General features: G+C 36.2%; 3 protein-coding genes across 3 annotated transcripts; 1 reads left to right on the forward strand and 2 right to left on the reverse strand.

The window, feature by feature from the left end:
• Positions 1-3,010: 3,010 nt before the first annotated feature.
• LOC147487908 (uncharacterized) lies at positions 3,011-6,404 on the reverse strand. The gene is made up of 7 exons (XM_086574188.1): positions 5,919-6,404; positions 4,548-5,597; positions 4,405-4,457; positions 3,889-4,182; positions 3,740-3,803; positions 3,526-3,602; positions 3,011-3,416 (listed from the first exon to the last, which is right to left on the reverse strand). Exons 1-7 carry the CDS (start codon positions 6,402-6,404, stop codon positions 3,011-3,013), a joined length of 2,430 nt encoding a protein of 809 aa, XP_086430314.1.
• Positions 6,405-12,048: 5,644 nt separating this feature from the next.
• Positions 12,049-13,811, forward strand: LOC147487909 (bifunctional protein FolD 4, chloroplastic-like). Its single transcript, XM_086574189.1, is given in 7 exon segments — positions 12,049-12,069; positions 12,356-12,446; positions 12,566-12,653; positions 12,748-12,988; positions 13,091-13,258; positions 13,642-13,708; positions 13,711-13,811. Coding segments are annotated over 7 exon segments (777 nt in total).
• Positions 13,812-15,105: 1,294 nt separating this feature from the next.
• LOC147487910 (protein FAR1-RELATED SEQUENCE 5-like) lies at positions 15,106-20,179 on the reverse strand. The gene is made up of 3 exons (XM_086574190.1): positions 19,877-20,179; positions 17,439-17,501; positions 15,106-17,340 (listed from the first exon to the last, which is right to left on the reverse strand). Exons 1-3 carry the CDS (start codon positions 20,177-20,179, stop codon positions 15,106-15,108), a joined length of 2,601 nt encoding a protein of 866 aa, XP_086430316.1.
• Positions 20,180-21,387: the final 1,208 nt, after the last annotated feature.

The raw sequence follows: 21,387 nt of genomic DNA on the forward strand, positions 1-21,387 counted from the left end.
ATTTGATCAAAGTGGAAGAAAAGTTTGGGGAAACTTGGAAGATACCGAGCTAATTAATGGCATTATTGTTGACAAAGATATGAGCCATCCCCAGATGCCAAAACAAATTCGAAGCGCTAAGATTGCTATACTGACATGCCCCTTTGAACCCCCAAAGCCTAAAACTAAGCATAAGGTTGACATCGACAATGTTGAAAAGTTTCAAACTTTACGTCTACAAGAGAAAGAATGTCATGCAATTAAAAGTTTCAAACTTTACGCCTAAAACTTTACGTCTGCAAGATAAACCTGTAAAAGTTTTATAGTGTCATGCAATTAAAACTGAAACAAATTAGAACTACAGTTCAAAAAAAAAATAAAAAATAAAAAATAGAGAAGGAATGTCACCTGCTAGCATTGTACAGAGAGACAGTAACACAACCACTACCTTTCAATGCCTACACTCAAGTTCATCAAATACATCTCAGATATAGCAATTAAAAGCCTATATTGCTGAATAAATACCAATAAAATCAGACAAGGTATGTTTACCTTTGAAAAGTGATCAACACCAAAAGCTTTCTTGAAATGGTGGAAATCGGGCTGGGAAAGAGACCCCCTTCTACCTCCTCCTTTGTTCGGGCTGGGAACCAGCAATGCAAAGATTTTCACAAGTTTGCATTGGTGGAGTTAAAAAGGGGTTAGAATACTCACAAACCTGCAAAACAAACAAGCATATATATAATACATTCAACAATAGTAAAGATTACACATATATATCCAAAATAGTTCAGCAAGTTACAACTAGAACCTTTATACAATATGCCCAAAAAGATTACCAAATTACAAGAACATTAACCATACTTAATGCTTCTGTGAGCACATATGTCCAAAAAGATTACAAAATAACAACTAGAACATTAACCATACTTAATGTTTATGTCAGCCCATATGTCCAAAAAAATTTGCTACACAATATGTCCAAAACGATTAGCACTAATAAACCATTCTTAATCATATTTCAACCGTCCATCAGCCCAAATCAACCACCCTCCACCAACAAAACCATGAAGGGTTTTATTTCCATACTGGGGACCATCATAGACTAACGCATCACCCATAAGCACTTCATTAATATTAATCTTTTTCTCACCTCTAAACACTTTTCTGCCATGACAAATATCTTTGTGAATAGGATCGGTCACCACAAACCCCTTGGCTACTTCATTACCTTCTCTGTCCAATAAGGTAACTCTAGGCTTATCAGACAATCCTACATGAGCACTTGTCGCCTCAAAAGGAGAAGCCAAGTTTTGACGAGAAATTGGAGATAGATGATGAGGTAAGTTTGAACCATTAGGTGCATTCATCGCAGGCTGTGGGGGGACAATTCCCGGTGCAATATGAGTCTGTGATAATAGAAAACACATGTATAAGGCAAAATACAAGTTATATGTATGCCTAATTATAAAAGTTACAAACTCACCATCAACAAGTTAGTTAAACTGGCTAAAGAAGCTTTAACCTCACCCAACTCTTTCTCGACGCTGGGACTAGCACTAGCAGATGACGCCAATGCCTTGTCAAGTAAGTATTCACCAACCCCAGCATGTTCAACTTGTTTCGGTGAGATTTGAGAGCCAACAGCACGAGTACGCCCTTTATTGTCCTTCCCAAAGACTTCAACTAGTACATTGCCTTCAAGGTCTACGATCTCGTCAATATCATTCTCTCCCCTAATGCTTGCTTCAGTAGCTCTCCTTTCTTTAACGACCTTCACTTGTTCCTGAAACAACAAGCACAACCAAATAGAGACACTCATGTATATATACAGTTTGGGAGTAAAGATTCACCAAGTGATACATGATTAAATTCAAGAATTTTTACTATGGTCCTCAACACATTTAAATGTAACAAGTATAAATACTTACATATGCTACATGAGCACTCTCCAAAATAGAGCCATCATGACGCTCGTGACTTGTTAGCCAATCGTCCTCTCTACGGACTTTGACATTAGGATTCTTTTGTTTCTACACATGTAAAAGAATATCAAATGTTACTACAGACCACTTCCAATAATAAAGATATTGAGATAGGACTGTACCTTCTTGTAACGCATTTGGGCATATTTTTGTCGCCCAAGAGTATGACCAATGGTGTTCTTTTTCCTATTTGCTGCATTTATTGCATTCCTTCAGATTTACTTCAGTCTAAATTCACGGGTCACAAACTCGGCCCAAAATGTTAGATTCATACCATCAGGACAAGCGGCAATAGCAGCTTCCTTGCTTAAGGCTTTCTTTATGATATGTTTTCGGTAGTTGCATTTTGCAGTCCTGAATTTACAGGAAAACTCCCTCTGAAGATTTTTATAAGCCAAAGCCATAGGCACATTATATTCAAACTCACCCTATCAAGAATTATAATAGTTAGAAATTCATTTTTGGTAAAGTTTAAATGATAACATTATCAACAAGAATAGAATGTTACCGCCAAAGCTTCCCACACTGCATCCTTAAAGGTTTGTTTCACAAGCCTCCAATCCTTGTAATTCAAAGGGATGGTTACTCGAATAAAATGCCCCAAGCGGGTTGCCCATTTCGCCCCATAAGGACCAACAACAGTGCCCTTACTCGACACCAAGACAAGCATCTTAGCCTTAACTGATGAAGGTGCGCCAGATGATTCAGATGTTACCGGGGGTGTTGCTTCACCAGAGGGGGGTGTTGCTTGACCTGATGGGGGTGGCTGCAAGGCATTAGGGCCTGAAGATTGACCACTTGATGCCATTAAACTATCCTGCAAATAGTGACAACGGAATGCATATAGTAGGTACTGCATATGTTAATCTTTAAGTGAAATCACTACAATTCAAATCGTAAAACAAATCGCATTCAACTTTGAGGCACAACCATCAAATTACAGTGTACAATCATCAAACTTGCAGCACAAAATCATATAATTCACGCAATATAAAACTAAACACAAATAGATGCATCCATAGCAAAAAGTTATATTATACATTAAGTTAACGTCGTCTTTCTGGCAATGGTTTCAAATTGGGTTGGTCTTCAAGAGTAGATTGGAAGTCAGTTGGTACATCTAGCTCATCCACTCGACAAGTCAACCGCCTTGGAGAATGTATAACCACCGACCAATTAGGATGTTTCAAATCTTGTGAATAAAACACTTGATATGCCTCTCGAGCAAGAATGGCTGGCTCATCCAAAAAGTTACTTGAACTTTTTAGTTTGTTGAGGTTGACCATCACCAAGCCTGAGTCTGGACAGATTTTACAGCCATTAGTCTTGTCCTCCACCCTCACCCAATCGCAATAAAAGACCACCTCTTGAAAGTCAGTATAGTCTACCTCAATTATCTGTTTAATGACCCCGTACAACATCGTTGTCACATCAATAGGATTCTTATCTTTCCTACTTGCAGTAAAAGAAGTAATTGCCCTCATGAAAACAGCACTGTCTTGGGTGGTAATAGTATCATCATGAGACTTGGGAGAGAAACACAAAACCATTGGCACAGTACTTCTTGTATGTCTTAGCTTTAGTAGGCCCTTTGACTAAATGCCATAACATAGAATTCGTGGCATCGTCCTCCAACAACTATAACAATACACAAGAAAACAATTTAAAAACATGACTAATAAGTGAACTATCTTAGTATTTCTAAATTATATTGTTTTTGTAGGAATTAATACTTTCTTATATAACCAATCAATGAAATTTGTTTGTATCTCTACCTTTGTTTTTGCAATCCCTTTTCCTTTAGCATGTGAACCGGATTGCAACGAGTCATAATACTCACTGCATTTTATTCATTCAAGCTTTAATTAAAGTATCTATATAATAACACAACATGTTCGATGCCTACATAGTCAAGAATTCAAACCTGTAGAATGTATCGCATTCTTCAACTTCAAGTCGAAAAAGCACCCATCGACGTATCTGTACAAATTGATGAGGGGATAATGACACATCCTTACCATCTAGCATAGGCCCTTCATCACTATACTCGCCATTTTCATCTAAAAAGACTTCTTGACTGTATTTGTGATTACCGGCTCGTGGATTGGACATATACTCCATGGCATACCTAACAGATTCAGCAACAAGATATGATTCTGCAATAGAGCCTTCAACATATCGTTTGTTGCTAGGAATGTCTTTACACTCTTTCATCGACCTAATGGAATGAAATATTCCAAACTTACATATGTAAATTTTAAGTTCAAATACACGTCAAATAAAGTCAAAGACAATTGAAATAAAAGTGATTTATCGTTCGAATGGATACATCCACCGATCTTGGGTAGGTCCACAAAACAATGCCTCATCTACTAGATGCACCATAAGGTGGACGCTTATATCAAAAAAGGATGGTGGAAAGTGTTTCTCTAACACACACAATGTTTCGGCAACCATGTACTTGGCTTCTTGAATATCTTTTCTGATCAAGACCTTTGAACATAGTAAATTAAAGAATAAACTTATTTGGTATATAGCTTTCTTTAAATCGCGGTGTTTTGGAAAGGCTTGTTGAAGCAATACAGGTAACAAGTACTCTATGATGACATGATAGTCATGTGACTTCATTGTTAGCAAACCAGGTGGATTGAGACTAACAATGTTGCTCAAGTTAGAAGAGAAACCTGAAGGGAGCTTTAAGTACTTCAAAGTTTTTAAGAAATTCATTTTCTCACTCTTATCCAAAACAAAAGAAGCATGTGGCTTAACTGTTTTCCCGGTGTTCAAATCAGTTTGCATCCACTGCCCACTGTGTATGCCGAGAAGCTTCATATCCTCCCGTGCATTTACAGTATCTTTTGTTTTACTCAAGCAAAGGATCGTGTTTAGTAAATGTTCAGCAACATTCTTCTCGGTATGCATCACATCAACAACATGGCGGATTTCGTGGTCTATCCAGTACCCCATACCAAAAAAGATAGACTTCTTATACCATGCCGCAGTAACTTCACCACCATCACCAACATCATCAACATTCACATCAGTTCTTTTTCGCTTGCCATCACTGTCTTTCCAAGTTACAAAATTGATACGATCTAAATGTTGTAGAAGTTTTTCCCCTTTTAGCGGTTCTGGAGGAAGATTATCTTCTACTGTCTTGAGCCCCAAGTACTTCCCATCTCTAAATGGGTGATCACTTCTAAGAAACTGCCGATAGTTAGTGTAAATAATTTTCTTGCTGACAGGTAGATGAAGAGATGGAGTGTTGTCACCACATCGTGGACAAGCTTTGTATCCATGGGTTACACAACCGGATAAGTTCCCAAAAGCAGGGAAGTCGTGAATCCCCCACATCAACATAGCTCTTAGTGTGAAATGTTCCTTTTTATACATGTCATAAGCCGACACTCCATGATCCCACAACTGCTTCAACTCATCATACAGTGGCTCGAGAAAAACATCAATGTCTTGACTCGGTGCCTTTGGCCTAGGAATTAACAAAGACAACATTTGGAATTCTGCTTTCATACATAATGATGGTGGGAGATTATAAGGCACCGTGATAACAGGCCAACAACTGTAACTAGTAGATTGAACTCCACGTGGGTTAAATCCATCTGTTGCAATAGCAAGCTAAACATTGTGTTCCTCATATACAAACTCTTTATAATTCTCTTTACATACTTTCCATTGGCCAGAATCAGCTGGATGCCTCATATAATCTCACGAAGATTCTGATCTAGCATGCCAAGTTATGTCACATGCTATCCATGGTATTGTATACAACCTTTGGAGTCTCGGAATGAGAGGAAAGTGTCTCAACACTTTGTTAGGCTCTTTTGAAACCTTTCCTCCTTTGCCCGCTATGACTTTATATCTAGGTTTTTTACAATGACGACACTGCTCCAATTTTTCGTCAAGTTTCCAGTATAACATACAATTATTTTTGCACACATGAATGCACTTGGCCTTCATCCCTAGGTCTTTCAACATTTGCTTCATTACAGGATACTTCACTGGCAATGTGTTTTCTTTGGGTAACCATCTCCTCAACATGGACAACAATGTTGTCACACTATTTCCAGACCACCCAAACTGTTTTTTCAGATTATGAAGTTCAACAACTACTGAAAGTGTCGTCTCGGGTCCCTCACAAGAAGGGTACAATTTTTCTATCGCTTTTTTTTTGTAGTCAAGATACCTCTTACCCAAGTCTGGTTCGGGAACAAATGGTGGTTCAATATCTCCTTTTTCAATACCATGACCCATATAAGCATCAACAAAGTTATTTCTTCCAAGCCCTTCTTCCTCGATGTTTTTTTCTTCCATGTTTCCCACCACCGGATGCTCCATCAAAGTCTGTGAGCGTCTTTCACCATGTAAAACCCATACACGGTATGAGAGATCTATACTGTTTAGGTTCAAATGATCTTCGACCATATCATATTCTAGTCGGAACCTATTCCTGCAGTTTTTACATGGGCAAGGACAAGCAGACCCGCCCAACTTTGTTTTGGAAAATGAAACAAAATCCCTAGCCCCATCTTCATAAAGTGTGGACCTCTTATTTGTTTTGTCTATCCAAGCATTCTGAATTTGCTCACTCATTCTACAATAAAACAAAACACTTTCTAGCATGTTTATAGTTAAGAAATTTAAGACAAAATAAGCAAATAAGTTCCAATCATTCGACTATCAAACAGACATAAGTGTTTTCATATGAAGAACACCACTAAGATAACCTTGATGTTCTCAAACAATCCCGAACTTGACAACTCAAGTTCCAATCATCTAGATTGGTCTACGAAATGGCACATTTAGTCATACTAGTTAATGACCTGATCATACGATACTTATAATTTATGTCATATCATTGAAGAATAATCGGCAAAAAAATAGAATAAAAAGATCAAGCAATATGTTCTTAACATTCCCTGTCCTATGCAAAGAAAGCACATTGATACAACATATATAACCCAAAAGTGAAAGGCCATATAAAAAGTAAAGATTCGACTAAAAAAATTATTTTGGCTAAGTAGCACTCTTTTTGCTTCAAGCAAGCACATCCCATACTAACAGTGATAATAACAATTATATATCAATCCAAAATATATAAATATAAAATAAAAAGAACACAATCAATAATATATCTTACATAAAGATCTACTGTAAATTAAAACATGTCACCATTGTGTATTAGTTGGCTATAACAAATTGGACAAGCTAAGATATCTGTGTTAGTGTTGACTTCCTTCTCATTCTAAGGATAACATAATGGCATGTTAAAAGAGAAGGGAAAAAAGGTACAACCAGATAGCCTACATGCTTATACACAGTAAAAAAACCTCCAACGTAGACAAAGACATTCATGTGATGGTAACGCCGCATTATGTGTCTACACAGGGTTCTACCAAATCAGATTATTCTTATCACCAACAATCCATATATCAAAGAAGAAGACGAAAAAACAAAACGAAACTAGGTAGATAACACTATGAACCATTAATTACTTCTTAAGCATTTTGCAGTGATCAGTGCATGTAATCATGCATTGAGGCTGTTGTCATGTAGAAACATAATGCCGCATTGCAACAACAATCATAACGCCGCATATAAGAAACACACAAGTAAAAGATGTCAATCACTAATGGTTTTGCAAGTATGCCCTTTGCATTCTCTAACATGCTTTCCCTATCTGTTTGCTCTCAAGACTTGTATTTATCCATATGCATGCTTGTTTGTTTAGTAGTGATTGTAATTGTGCTTTGTTTCTTTTTACATTTTTTGTTGAAAAGATTCAATTTTGATTATGTAAATTTGCTTTTGAGCATGTTATACTATACTTTTCACCTTTATATTAGATAAAGAGCTATGATAGGTGGAGGAACTCATAGATCATATGCAACAACTAAACAGGACAAGAATCACAACAACAATGAATTAAGACATGTATTTTCTCATCAGTCATAACTGGTTGCCTTAAACAAGTTACTTATAATGTACTAAATGTGATAGTCTGAATTATTGTCTTTGTTAACATTGAAGTGATGAATTGGTTGCATGACCATGTTAATTGTGTCTACTCCTTTTCCTTCCCAATTTCCAAAAGAATGACCCAAAAAAAAAATCTGTATGCATATGTAGAAAAAATATATTACTTTTGAATAGCGCAACAAACAAGAAACAAGGCTCCTGTGCAAAGATCTATGTTTTATATATCATTTTGTTTCGTATTGTCTCAATCATTTTGTGTTGCATTGTTATAAACCATTCCCATCTGTTTCTTACACTTCTTAGATTTTCTAATTTGATGTTGCTGAAGCAGGTTCTAAGCAGTGTTATAAGCCAATACTTACTATTATAGTGTTAGATAAAACATCGATCTAACACTAAGTAAATCAAGTCACAACACATGAGATGCGTCTTTTATCTCATAATCGAAAGTTGGAGAAAACCCATAAGCAAGAACCCCACTTTTTTAAAAACAATTGATGAGTAAATTAGTTACCTTGAGCAGATCGAATTGACAAAAGCAACGACAGCTTGTTTAATCTCTGAGATACACTGAGAACATAGATAAAATTTTAATTGGAACCCCAAATCAATTATTGAAAGGGGAGAATAGAAGAGGAACAAGAAGGGAGTAGAGCATAAGAAAAACAAGAGAGAGGAAGAGAGGACGACTTACCTAGTAAGGAATCGAAACCTTGGCCGGCGCGGCAACACCACTCCACTGTTTTCTCTTTTTTCCTATTGTTTTTCTTTTCATTCACTTATTGATTTCTCCTTTTTAGGGCATTGGGATTTAGATGAGCGGCTAGAGCAAAAAAATCCCGCTTAAGTTTTCGTTATATTTTAAGCAAAGAGATTTTTGTTTGACAATTTAATTATTTTTCCTTTTTGTTTATCAACTAGGTAACATATATACAAGCGTTAGAAAATATACAAGAAACCATTACATAATATTTACCAACGGATACTTGTATTGCTAATGGTTATTAAATGTTGGTCCATTAACTAACGGATGTATATGTGTTGGTAATGAAAAATCCCAATGGTTGCAAAATAGCCCAAATGGTGTAGTGGATTTGAACCAACCTAAATTCTAGGATCACTTACAACTTGGTTTTTACTCTTTTAGGGAACTAGTGAGTAAGTTTAAATATGATTATATTAATACTAAATATTTGGTTTGTTTACTACACAAAAATTAAAAACATTAAGTTACGAAATCATGCAACTAAGACACAATAAAATTTTACTAAAACAAAAGCGGAGAGTTAATTCTCCTCATGTGAAGATTACTTTTGTTATTTGATTTTTGTAAGTGCATTAAAATCTTCCTAGAACTCATAGACAAGTTCTACTAAAAGAAAACTTGATCCCTAATAATTATGACTCATCTCTAAGCTCATACATGCTAGCATGTGGAACCAAGCAATGACTTATCTCTAAGCTCATCACTTGATCCCTAACTAGACTCTACACCAACTATCATTTTGGGATAGGATGTAGGCCTAGTTGTTCTTCCTAAACACCTACTAAACCAAATAACAAGACTTTTCCCTCACATGAGTGTTATTAACTCCCCACAAAGGGAAGGTTTAGCTCATGATCCTTGGGCTAAAACTAAAACAAGTGTGGAATGTAAAAAGAGAGAGAGAGAACAAAAAGAAGAAACTATCTATTTATAAACTCACTTGCATGAAGAAGTGAGAATTTTTCAAGAGGAACACAAGGTTTCCTCCATTAAAACTATTACAAGCTTTTTTTTCCAAAACCAAAAACTAAAAAAATACTAAAGCTAAGGAACTAAAATAATACATGGTAAAGGAAAAGAAGTCAAGGGAGTAAATGGATTGTCCCCCCTTGTTTTGTTTTCTTCTCCATTTGAGAGAAATCTCATTTCCTCCCACGTGAAACACCAAACCACATTTACTTCATTTTTATCCACCACATTAAAACAAAGTGACACCTTGCATTTTTTTTCACTATTAACACCTAATCTAATTAATTACATGCAAGGTGTCAACTTTGCACCTATAATTTGACATTTTTGTCTTGACATGCTCCATGATTGATGACTCATCAAATCTTGCGGGCCCGTATAGTGGGTCCACGTGCAGTCCAGAGGCGGTTCGGTCTTTTGACAATTTTACAACTTCCCGCCTATGCGTAGGCTCACTTGTCGCATTCGGAGTCCTGGTTCAAAAGGTAGGAGCTTCGGAAGTTTGATGCTTCTGTGCGGATTTGTTGGGCTTTACATGGCTGATTTGAAACAATTCATATATACGTCGTTCCCCGTGCTTTAACGCAAGTTTAACCAATATTTTCATGTTTACTGCAAATACCTACAAAAGTACGAAAATATATTTATTTCATGATTATTAAACACATAATTAACCAAATTTATATATCTCAATGGGGTTTCATATTACAGTTTTTGGTGCTTATCAATAGTCAAACCTGTTAATTGTTAATTGTTTTTATTTACTTTTAATCCAATTGTTTTCCGTTTTCATTACTTAAAACTTGAAGCTTTGTTGAATCGTGTAGATTTTCTTCCATTCAAGTTGTGTTATCTTGCTTTTCAAAACAATAGTTTTTCAAAACATCTTCTAAATCATCATTTACCAACCACAGTTAGTTATACTCATTTGAATCAATCAAATGAGTATAACTTGCTAACCAAGTTACCTTTTTCATATCAAGTTCTTCATGTTTTTCATGCCAAAACAACACTTATTTCTATGCTTTCATTATCAAAACAATAATAGCTAGTTCTCAACATCATTATACATCAAAAACCATCCTAAAAACAATAGAGGATGAACAACTTCAAAACCGCAACTTAACACAAATCTCAACATGCCACTAATGAAAGATCACACGTAAATGCATTCGACCAACTGTGTTTGCATTTATTCAATTAATCAAGTGTTTTCCATTCATTCTAATGCAAGCTCCAACGAGGATGCATTCAATCAAGTGTTTTGCATTAATTCTAATGCAAGCTCGCTTGTAGGCGCGTTCATTCAATCAATCAATTGTTTTGCATTCTTTCGAATGCAATCTCGCACGTAAAAGCATTCAATCAAGTGTTTTGTATTTATTCTAATGCAAGATCAAATGTAGATGCATTCAATCTAATGCAAGCTCGCTTGTAAATGCGTTAATTCAATCAATCAAGTGTTTTGCATCCATTCTAATGCAAGCACACAAGTAGATGCATTCAATAAAGTGTTTTGCATTCATTCTAATTGATCCGTCCCCAAATATGCATTTTTATCCTCTTATAATGATTCAATTATGTTAATTTATATAATCAATAATGCACAAAACTCATGTTCTTATCGCTTTTTCAGGATACAAGCTTATTCTTGACCAAGTAGATCAAATGATGTGATCTAGAGCCAAAAGGAGCCTAAGAGGGACCATATGGGACAACTGAGAAAAAGTGCCGAAAAGTCAACGATCAAAGTCACAGTCAAACTTGTTAATTGTTAATTGTTAATTGTTAATTGTTTTGTTTTTACTTTTAATCCAATTGTTTTCTGTTTTCATTACTTAAAGCTTGAAGCTTTGTTGAATCATGTAGCTTTTCTTCCATTCAAGTTGTGTTATCTTGCTTTTCAAAACAATAGTTCTTCAAAACATCTTCTAAATCATCATTTACCCAAGCACAGTTAGTTATACTCATTTGAATCAATCAAATGAGTATAACTTGCTAACCAAGTTACTTATTTCATATCAAGTTCTTCATGTTTTTCATACCAAAACAACATTAGGTGGTTCTAGGGACTCAAATTTATTTGACTCAAGTTTAACTCAATTTTTGGACTCTTGGATCATCTTAATCTAACGGTACAAAATTTCTACATGATAGTCATTTAAAGTATGACGTCATGTAGGCCCTCTTATCATTTCTTTTCTTCTTTCCGTTCGTCCTCGCAAAAACTCAAAAACTCTGCCCACCCTCACTGGCTCACTCGTCACTCTCAGGGCTCCATTGATTCCTAAAAAAAAAAATCGTCTCATGATTTAACTTATATTAGTTTCGATATATTGAAACCAAGAATGCAAGATGCTTCCATTGTATGAGCTCGTATGTGACTGAAATTTCATTGTGAAGATTCTCCCATTTTCGCTGCTACTAAACCCAACAATGGCATCAACGATATTTTCAGATTGTTCTTCAACAACAGGTTTGTTCGCCTCCTTCCTTTTCTTCATTTCAATCCTAATAAGCTCCACATTCATACTCAACGTCCACGTGTCATCTACACCTATTAAAGGTATGTATATTTTACTTCTTTCTTTCAGGCATTTTATCATACACGTGTTAAATTATTTTTATACAGTTTCAATGAGTAATCGGGCTACAAATAAAGGTAATTGATGGGAAGTTAATTTCAAAGCAAATAAGAGAGGAAGTTAAAAGTGAGATATCAAGAATGAAGGATGCAACCGGTGTTGTTCCCGGTTAGCTGTTATTTTAGTTGGTGATAGGAAAGATTTTTCGACTTATGTAAGGAAGGAATAAAAAGAAGGCTTGTGAAGTTTGTTGGGATTAATTCTTATGAAGCTAATTTGCCTCAAAGATTGTGTGGAAGAAGAAGTGCTTAAGTATATTGATGAGTATAATAATGACCCTTTTGTTCATGGCATCCTTGTTCAATTACCTCTACCTCGCGTAATTATATGTTCTCTTTGCCAAATTACTTTCTGTTTAACAATGTTTCATTTGAAATTGAAGCTTCTTATTGTTTTAATGGATTTCATGCCAACATATGAATGAGGAGAACATCTTGAATGCTGTTAAGATTGAGAAAGATGTGGATGGCTTTCATCCTTTAAACATTGGTCGTCTTGCCACGCGAGGTCGGGATCCGTTGTTTGTTCCATGCACCCCAAAAGGATGCATAGAGTTGTTGCATCGGTATAGGATCACTATCAAGGGAAAGAGAGTAGTTGTAATTGGTTGTAGCAACATTGTTGGAATGCCTGCTGCCCTGCTTTTGCAAGTAAAATTTTTGTTATATATGTAGCATTTTATTATTATGGCGATTCTTGTTGCTCGTTTTTTACCATTTCATATGAACTTGACATTGTGATGTTGTTTGCAGAGAGAAGATGCTACGGTGAGTATCATACATTCTAGAACTGAAAATCTGGAGGAAATGACAAGAAATGTAGATATTATAATAGCTGCTGTTGGGCAACCAAACATGGTGAAAGGGAGCTGGATAAAGCCGGGTGCAGTTATTATTGATGTTGGAATTAATCTAGTTGATGTAAGTTGGTTCAGTCTTTGTCCGTCTATGTGCCACTTTCGATTTTGTCACCGCTAGGATTTTCTCATTTCCGGGTTTATTTATTGATATTAAAGGGCAAATAGGAAAAAGAGAAATTAAAAGAGCTTATCCCCCATGGGAATGCATGATTTCCATTTGAATTATAATATTTCTTTGCTTCAAAGTACATTATTAGGTAATAATTTAGATGTTTACATATCTAAATTTTGATATAAATTCAAGTTATTGTTAGTTAAACTTAGGCAGAACTCAGAGTGGGTACCAAATGGAGTACCCTTTAGTTACAATTAGCCACATTAATTTTTTCCTACAACATGAAGAGGTTGATGCATTTGGTTGACAAGTGGTTCTTTATGTCACAGGATCCAGAAAGTCCTCGAGGGTATAGGTTGGTTGGAAACGTCTGCTATGAAGAGGCCTGTAAGGTAGCTTCGCTATTACTCCAGTTCTCGGTGGAGTGGGTCCAATGACCATAGCCATGCTTCTATCCAATACTCTCAGCTCTTCTAAGAGGGCATACAACTTTGTATGAGTCTTCCTTCAGACTGCTCAATTCTCTCGAAATGTAGCAATCTCCGGTTGTACAACATGGAGCAGGCACAAGGCTTAATAGGCCGCTTCCCATGATAAGAGTAGGTTTTGTGGTTGTGATGTGAACCATATGTAGATTGATAGTTTATCTTGTCATAAATATTACAGTTTCAACCTGTTTTTCCAGCAGGGACACTTAATGTATTAGCATTTGTTTTAATATGCAATGAAAGAAATGGTGTCCTTTATTTTAGTTCACATTGATGTGCATGAATGTAATGTTTGTAAGAGTATTTTTTTGGCATTTGGGGTAAGGCATGATAAAAGGTTTTGGTATTTTTTTCTGGGTTTTAGCTGCATATTCTCAACCCCGGTCCTGAATTGTTAAAATAGCCCGACATAACCCGGCTCTGTCAAAGGTTCAACCTTGTCATTTGGAAGAATGGACTAGAAGCCAATGTTGCTCCATAAATGGGAGATTGAGAAGTTGTTCCAGTTTACAAAGATATGTTTAGCTGAAACACAATTTTTGGTTGGTCTTGTTGTTAGTTGCTCCACAATTTAACTCTCACTAAATTTAGCTCGAAAATTTATCCTACATACTTACATCTAGTTATCTGTACGTTGTGGAAAAAATTTGTATTGGTAATGCTAGGTTGTTGATGATGCAACAAAGAAAAATGTTATTGAACTGGAACGACTTCCACAATTTTTACAAGATGAACTCATTACCTTAAGGAGGAGTATCCACAGGAAGACACCTAATAATGAGCTTCATAGAAAACTGGAACAAATGACCAAAAAACATATATAACTTAAATGGTAAATTTGCTTGAAATTGTGACAGAGAGCCAACTCTACCAGTTTTCAACATTAAAATGACTTGTCCACGAGTACAAATTCACAAATATAATTAACCATTTGATACAAGGGTCCTTGATACAATACGACGTACACAGTTTCAAAACCTACAAAATAAATGAAAAGGGTCCTAAAAAAACTCCTCTCCTCTGTTAGAGTTCATCCTCTTCTTGCAAAAGGGTACCCCTTACAAAATGCAATTCAAATTCTTCAAAATAGTTCAACTCCAAATTCTTTGAAAAATCCCAAACTGCCATATAGCTCCTGCCTAAGTTTTCAACTACCACAAATCCATGTAGCTTCTCGTCCAAAGTGTCTGTTGAAATTAAAGACACATTAGTGTTCTATAAATAATATTCACCGAGAAGAAAATAAACAAATAGATGAAGCAACTCTATAAAAAAGTTTTACAGACAAAAGAGATGAAACAATACCTAAGTTTTTTTCAATTCCAGACATGTTCGCTTGTCATGATCCTGTGATTTACACTGGCTACATTTTCTTTTCTTGGTCACTGCAATTTCAACAGGATTCTTCCATCTACCATGTGTGCTCTTACCATCCTTTGGTCTCCCCACCGTTATTGAGATATTCGGATCAAGAATAGGAATTTGACATGAAGTAGTAGCATCTTCTTGAATGTTTTGAGCCTCCATTGAAGCATCAATAATATTAGGAGTTCTAAATAATTTGTCGTGCTCTTCTAAAACACCTATGAAAAGTTTTTCAAGTCCATCCAATGCTATTTTGTACAAGCTCTCATCTTCAGAAGCAACACTCCACATTTGCGTAGATCTTCTACATAAATGGCTCATTCGGAAAGCCTTAGGACACTGGTCATTAGGTTGCACTGCTTCCCCATCCATCACTCTAAATTTGTTTGCCTCCTTTGTCCATCTTTTTAAAATAAAATATGAGGAAATTTTATCCACATCGAGATGATCAAATACTCTCAGCATATGTCTGCAAACTATACTTGTAAACTCGAAATGGTTGCATTCACAATAACCTTCAAGTGTTATATCATTCCATCTCACTGTAAATTTTTCATGCACACCAGATTTTGATTCGACTATATAATTGTCATAAACACCATCTCCTACTGATCGACATATTTTCATGTTTTTCACCGTTGAGAATTCACCACGAAATTTTTCAAAAATGTTCCTCGTAAACACACATGCTGCATGCTTCAATAGAAAATCATAGTCATTAACAATATGGTTCTTGTGCTCTGAAACGTAATCTTCGTCACACTCATTTCTAACAATCTTCTTCAATGCTTGCTCATATCTTGTGACAAACTCTCTTAGATTTGTATCCTTATTGACAAATTCATTAAAAAATGCGTTGATCCCCTCACTGCGTCCAGTTGTATTCATACCACCATAGAATGTGATGCGATGGTATACAGGAACCCAAGATTCTCTAATGGCATACAAACCATTTAGCCATTCATTATCTATCAACCCAAATTCTTGCATCAGATCATTCCACTTGTTCTCAAACTCTTCAACCTTATATGTGAACTTAAGACATCTCTCAATTCGGTTCCTAAAGCTCGCATTCATAGTATAGACATGTAATTTTTGTGGAAATTTCTGTTTTATGTGCCAAAGGCATAGACGGTGGCGTGTGCTAGGGAAAACTGTTTTCACAACCGAGCACATGGCAGCACATTGATCAGTAATGATGGACTTTGGAGCACGATCTCCCATTGCCTCAAGCCATGTATTAAACAACCATAAAAATGTAAACTCTGTCTCATCTTGAAGAAGGGCACATCCAAACTGTATGGACTGGTAGTGATGATTAACCCCTGTAAATGGAGCAAATGGCATCTTATATTTGTTCGTCTTGTAAGTGGTATCAAAGAAAATAACATCTCCAAACTGCTCATATGCCATACGAGATCTTGCATCAACCCAAAAAAAGTTCACTACCCTCCCGGTTAGATCTAGTTGGACATCATAATTAAATTGAGGGTTGTCTCTTTGTTTTCTCTGAAAATAAGATATGACAGAAGCAGCATCACCCTTTTCTAATGTATCAAGCCTTATCGTTCTCAAACAAGTGTAACAATCTCTTGATCTAAACCCTACATATTCTCCAGCAAAGAGGTCAGGCACCTTGGAAATTTTCATGTTTTCCCTCTGAAAAATCTCTGTTAGATCTTTGGCAGCAACGGGCATGTGTCGGTTGGACGACATATTCATTCTCTTTAGGGGAGTGACAAACTTATGATTGTGATGATCAGAAAAGACACTTATAATCCATTTTTTTAATTTTTTCTTGTGCAAAATCCGTATTTGTGCCTGACATTCACATTTCATTGTTGATGTACTATGAATTCTTCCTTCATCACCATCATTTGCAACTCTCTTCTGAGCCTTTCCCTCGCGTGAACAAACAAATCTAACACTTGTTACTTCATCTGCACGATCTTGAGTTTTATTTGATGACCTTATCCTCACAACAAAACCATTTTGTCGACCATAATCTTGATAGTAGTTATGTGCTTCTTCCACAGAGTTGAATAACATCCCTAAATGTGGTGCCTCAAGCTTCTCAACGACCTCCTTATTAGGGGTTGAATTACCACCAACCCCACTCCCACCAAAATTATCACATTCCTCTATAACCATAGAATCAACAGATGGTGCATCCATCTAAACAAAGTGCATAAAATAACCTTTAGAAAACACAACAAGAAGTATACAAAATCGTTTGAAATAGAAAATGCAACAGTACGAAAAAAAAAATATACCTGTTCTGATTCCTGCATTGTTGTTGGAACCTCCGACGACCTTGTTTCATTGAGATCATATAGCTGTTAGAACATGACAGGAGCTCGATAAGATTTTTTTATAAATTGACTTCAAGCAACTCCAAAAATAAAATAGTAAAAAATAAAGAATGTTGAAGTGTTATTTATTCTAGCAAAATATCATGTAAGAGAAAGGATAACCTATGAGTGAATGGAAGTTGGGATCGTCTCCTAACAAACAAGCCATCTCAGGTTGTGCTGCAACCTGAAAAAATCTCAAGCAGTTAGCCATATTGCATTTCCTTTCACTTTCACTGTTTATTCGTAATGACAAATGAGATGAGTCTAAAAGCTTACAAAAGGGACATGAGTGATAGCAACAACAGAAGAAGATGGACGTGTCTCACAATCTACCATTACAAATGATAATGGGTGAGAGGGAGATACATTAGAATCTTCCATTGAACTAGGAATTAATTTTTTGTTGTTTCAAGAATTTTAATTAGAGATGGAGGTAGTGAGAGAGTTATGAGAATGGTGTGGGTTGGAGAAGAAGAAGAGTCTCGCACCAAAACTTAAAGGAGAAGTTAGAGAATGGGGCGTAGGAGGAAAGACCCAGGAGGAAAAACACCGTAAGTTTATTTTTATTGGTCCTACATGAGATCATTTAAAAGAGTAAATAAACGTGGTAGACAACTTTAATTAGATCCCTTAGATTTAGAATATCTAGTGGCCAGCAAATTGAGTCAAAATTGAGTTAAAAATTCCTGAGTCCCAGGAACCGGACCCAACAACATTTATTTCTATGTTTTCATTATCAAAACAATAATAGCTTTTTCTCAACATCAAAAACCATCCCAAAAACAATAGAGGATGAACAACTTCAAAAACCCAACTCACCACTAATCTCAACATGTCACTAATGCAAGCTCACACATAGATGCATTCAACAAAGTGTGTTTGCATTCATTTAATCAATCAAGTTTTTTCCATTCATTCTAAGGCAAGTTCAAACGAAGATGCATTCAATCAAATGTTTTGCATTCATTCTAATGCAATCTCGCACGTGGATGCATCCAATCAAGTGTTTTGCCTTTATTCTAATGCAAGCTCAAACGTGATGCATTCAATCAAGTGTTTTGCATTCATTCTAATGCAAGCTCGCTTGTTGATGCGTTAATTCAATCAATCAAGTGTTTTGCATTCATTCATCAGTAAAGTGTTTTGCATTCATTCTAAATAATCAGTCCCCAAATATGTATTTTTATCCTCTTATAATGATTCAATTATGTCAAATTATATAATCAATAATGTACAAAAGTCATGTTCTTATCGCGTTTTCAGGATACAAGTCTATTCTGGACCAAGTACATCAAATGACGTGATCTAGAGCCAAAAGGAGCCTAAAAGGGACATTTATGGGACAATTGAGAAAAAGTGCCAAAAAGTCAACGGTCGAAGTCAACTCAAGGGATCAAACACTCGAAAGCTCAAGAAAAACTCCAAGGCTTCAAGGACCAAGGACTCAACCCTTTGCAAGACAAGGACTCATCACAAAAGTCTCAAAATACCAAAGGATCAAATTCCCAAAAGGCTTGACGCTATCCACTCAAAGAAGGAACAAGAAACTTTTAGATTAGGTTACTTGTTGGATAAGATTAGAGGAGGGCAGACGTGTATCTTTACACATACATAAGTGTAGAGATTCTGCCCACAAAATAAGGGAGCTGGTTAACTAATAGCTACACTCTAGTAGGAGTAGGTGATAAGAATTAGTTAATTGTTTTTATTTACTTTTAATTCGATTTTTTTCCATTTTCATTACTTAAAGCTTAAAGCTTTGTTGAATCATTTCGCTTTTCTTCCATTCAAGTTGTGTTATCTTTCTTTTCATAACAATAGTTCATCAAAATATCTTGTAAATCATCATTTACCCAACCAAAGTTTGTTATATTCATTTGAATTAATCAAATGAGTTAAACTTGCTTACCATGTTACCTTTTTCATATCAAGTTCTTCATGTTTTTCATACCAAAACAACACTTATTTCTATGCTTTCATTATCAAAACAATAATCGCTAGTTATCTTTCTTTTTTTGTTTTTTTGTTTTTTTTTTATGGTAAGCGAGGTTTTTTAATTAAGAGGTCCCCTACCCCTTCCTCATATAGGATAAAAAAGTTGAATTATTACAATCTTAGATACTATTTACCACTAGCATCTTCAAATATATTTTTCTTTACATCCTCAGAAAATGAACTTGGAACTAAACCTATGTAACTAACAGCTAATATGTTCGTTTCCCTATAGACATGATTAATTTGAAAGTGCTCGAACTGTTCTTTCAAGTTCTGGATACTCCGAATCATTGCTTCTGCTGCCAAGGATACTTGTTGTTCGTGTTTAGAAACGATATTACATTTGTCGAATCAGTTTGTACCTCGATTTTCTTGATGCCCTTTCGCGCAGCCATTCCCAATCCTTGCTGAACTGCTTGTAGCTCTATCAGTGCAATATCTTGTATACTTGCTTTTCCATGACTTGCTGCTAATACATCTCCTTGCTCATTGCGTAGTGCTGCTGCCCAACCACCTGCAGTTCCTTGTAGCGTACCATCTGTATTAAGGTTCCAAATACCACTACCAGCTTGCACCCATTTGCAGTACACACAGTTCCTCTGTTTCACACCAATGTCTATATTCCACTTTTCCATAAAGTTTTGAGCATCAGGGCCTAGCTCCATTCGGATGTTTAGTCCCAACAGTTTGGTTCTAGTCTCTCTGAACACTTCATCGACCAACTAGTGTGCATCAGAGTGCTTGTTCTTGAAAATACGGTCATTCCTTGCTTTCCAAGTCTTATACATGAAGGCATTCCACACCAACCTAATTCCATCTTGTTCCCATCCCTTTCCTCGTGTTACTGATATCAACCATTCAATCTCACCTTCCCATGAATTCGCGACCACTCTCCCATATCCCATTCTTTGAAGTAGCGAACCCCATATTGTACTTGCGAAACTGCAGCTGTAGAAGATATGCTCCTTTGTCTCGATGCCTTGCCAGCAGAGTACACATGTGTCTGTTGGCACTTTGTTCCACTCCTTCAGTTTTTGTAAAGTCTTGAGTCCCCTTTTTAAAGCCAACCAGCTGATAACTAAGTGATGCAGGATTCTATTTGAATACCACACTAACTTGGCCCACTGTACTTTTTATTGTACACTTCTTAAGCTGTCATAAGTCCCTTTCATACAATACTCACCATGTATAGATGACGTCCAGACCAGTTTATCTTCCATCCCCATAATCTCGACTTGTTCTATGTCCCTTCGAAAGTTAGAAAAGTGTACTAGGATTCTCTGTGGAATGCTCCATCTTCCCTCCTCAATGAAATCAGATACCCTGTTATTCACATGACATGTGCTATCATACCATAAGGCCTGAGGAAATTTATCTCTCAGAATCCCAGCATCACTCCAAGGTTCATTCCAGAAACTTGTCTCGCATCCATTACCAATTTGATAAATCACTATTTCTGCTGCCCCCTTTCTTACCTTGAGTATATTCCACCAACTCCACGAACAATCTTGTGGAGTCTTTAATAGCCAGAAGCTTCTATCTTTGATCAAGTTCTTATATACCCACTTCACCCATAAGTTCTCTGCCCTTGTAACAATCTTCCAGACACGTTTCATAGTAGCTGCTTGATTAACTGTGGCTAAGTTTCTGATGCCCAGTCCACCCTCTTCATAAGGATGGCAGATCTCATCCCACCCTATAAGTGCATGCGACTGAGTACAATCTGGTCCTGTCCATAGGAAATTCCTACACAATCTATTAATATCATCATAGGTCTTCTGTGGTATAGTGTATGAGGCCAGCCAGTATACACTTAGATTGTTCAACACTGCCTTCAGTAACTGTAGCCTTCTTGCATAAGATAGAAGCTTTC

This window comes from Coptis chinensis, chromosome 7, assembly GCF_015680905.1.
Source record: "Coptis chinensis isolate HL-2020 chromosome 7, ASM1568090v1, whole genome shotgun sequence".
Taxonomy (NCBI): Eukaryota; Viridiplantae; Streptophyta; class Magnoliopsida; order Ranunculales; family Ranunculaceae; genus Coptis; species Coptis chinensis.

Bases quoted from the DNA above. Each gene is read 5' to 3' on its own strand.
- LOC147487908 (XM_086574188.1), bottom strand. From the start codon at position 6,404: ATGGTCGAAGATCATTTGAACCTAAACAGTATAGATCTCTCATACCGT. The intron at 3,804-3,888 runs GTTTGAATTCTT...AATAAAATGCAG, and splicing joins GAATGCGATACATTCTACAG to TGAGTATTATGACTCGTTGC. The intron at 3,417-3,525 runs GTACTGTGCCAA...TACTGCAAGTAG, and splicing joins AAAGCTAAGACATACAAGAA to GAAAGATAAGAATCCTATTG.
- LOC147487910 (XM_086574190.1), bottom strand. From the start codon at position 20,179: ATGGAGCTAGGCCCTGATGCTCAAAACTTTATGGAAAAGTGGAATATA. The intron at 17,502-19,876 runs GTACAAACTGAT...ATGTTCTAACAG, and splicing joins AGGGCATCAAGAAAATCGAG to CTATATGATCTCAATGAAAC. The intron at 17,341-17,438 runs GTATATTTTTTT...CACTTTGTTTAG, and splicing joins CAATGCAGGAATCAGAACAG to ATGGATGCACCATCTGTTGA.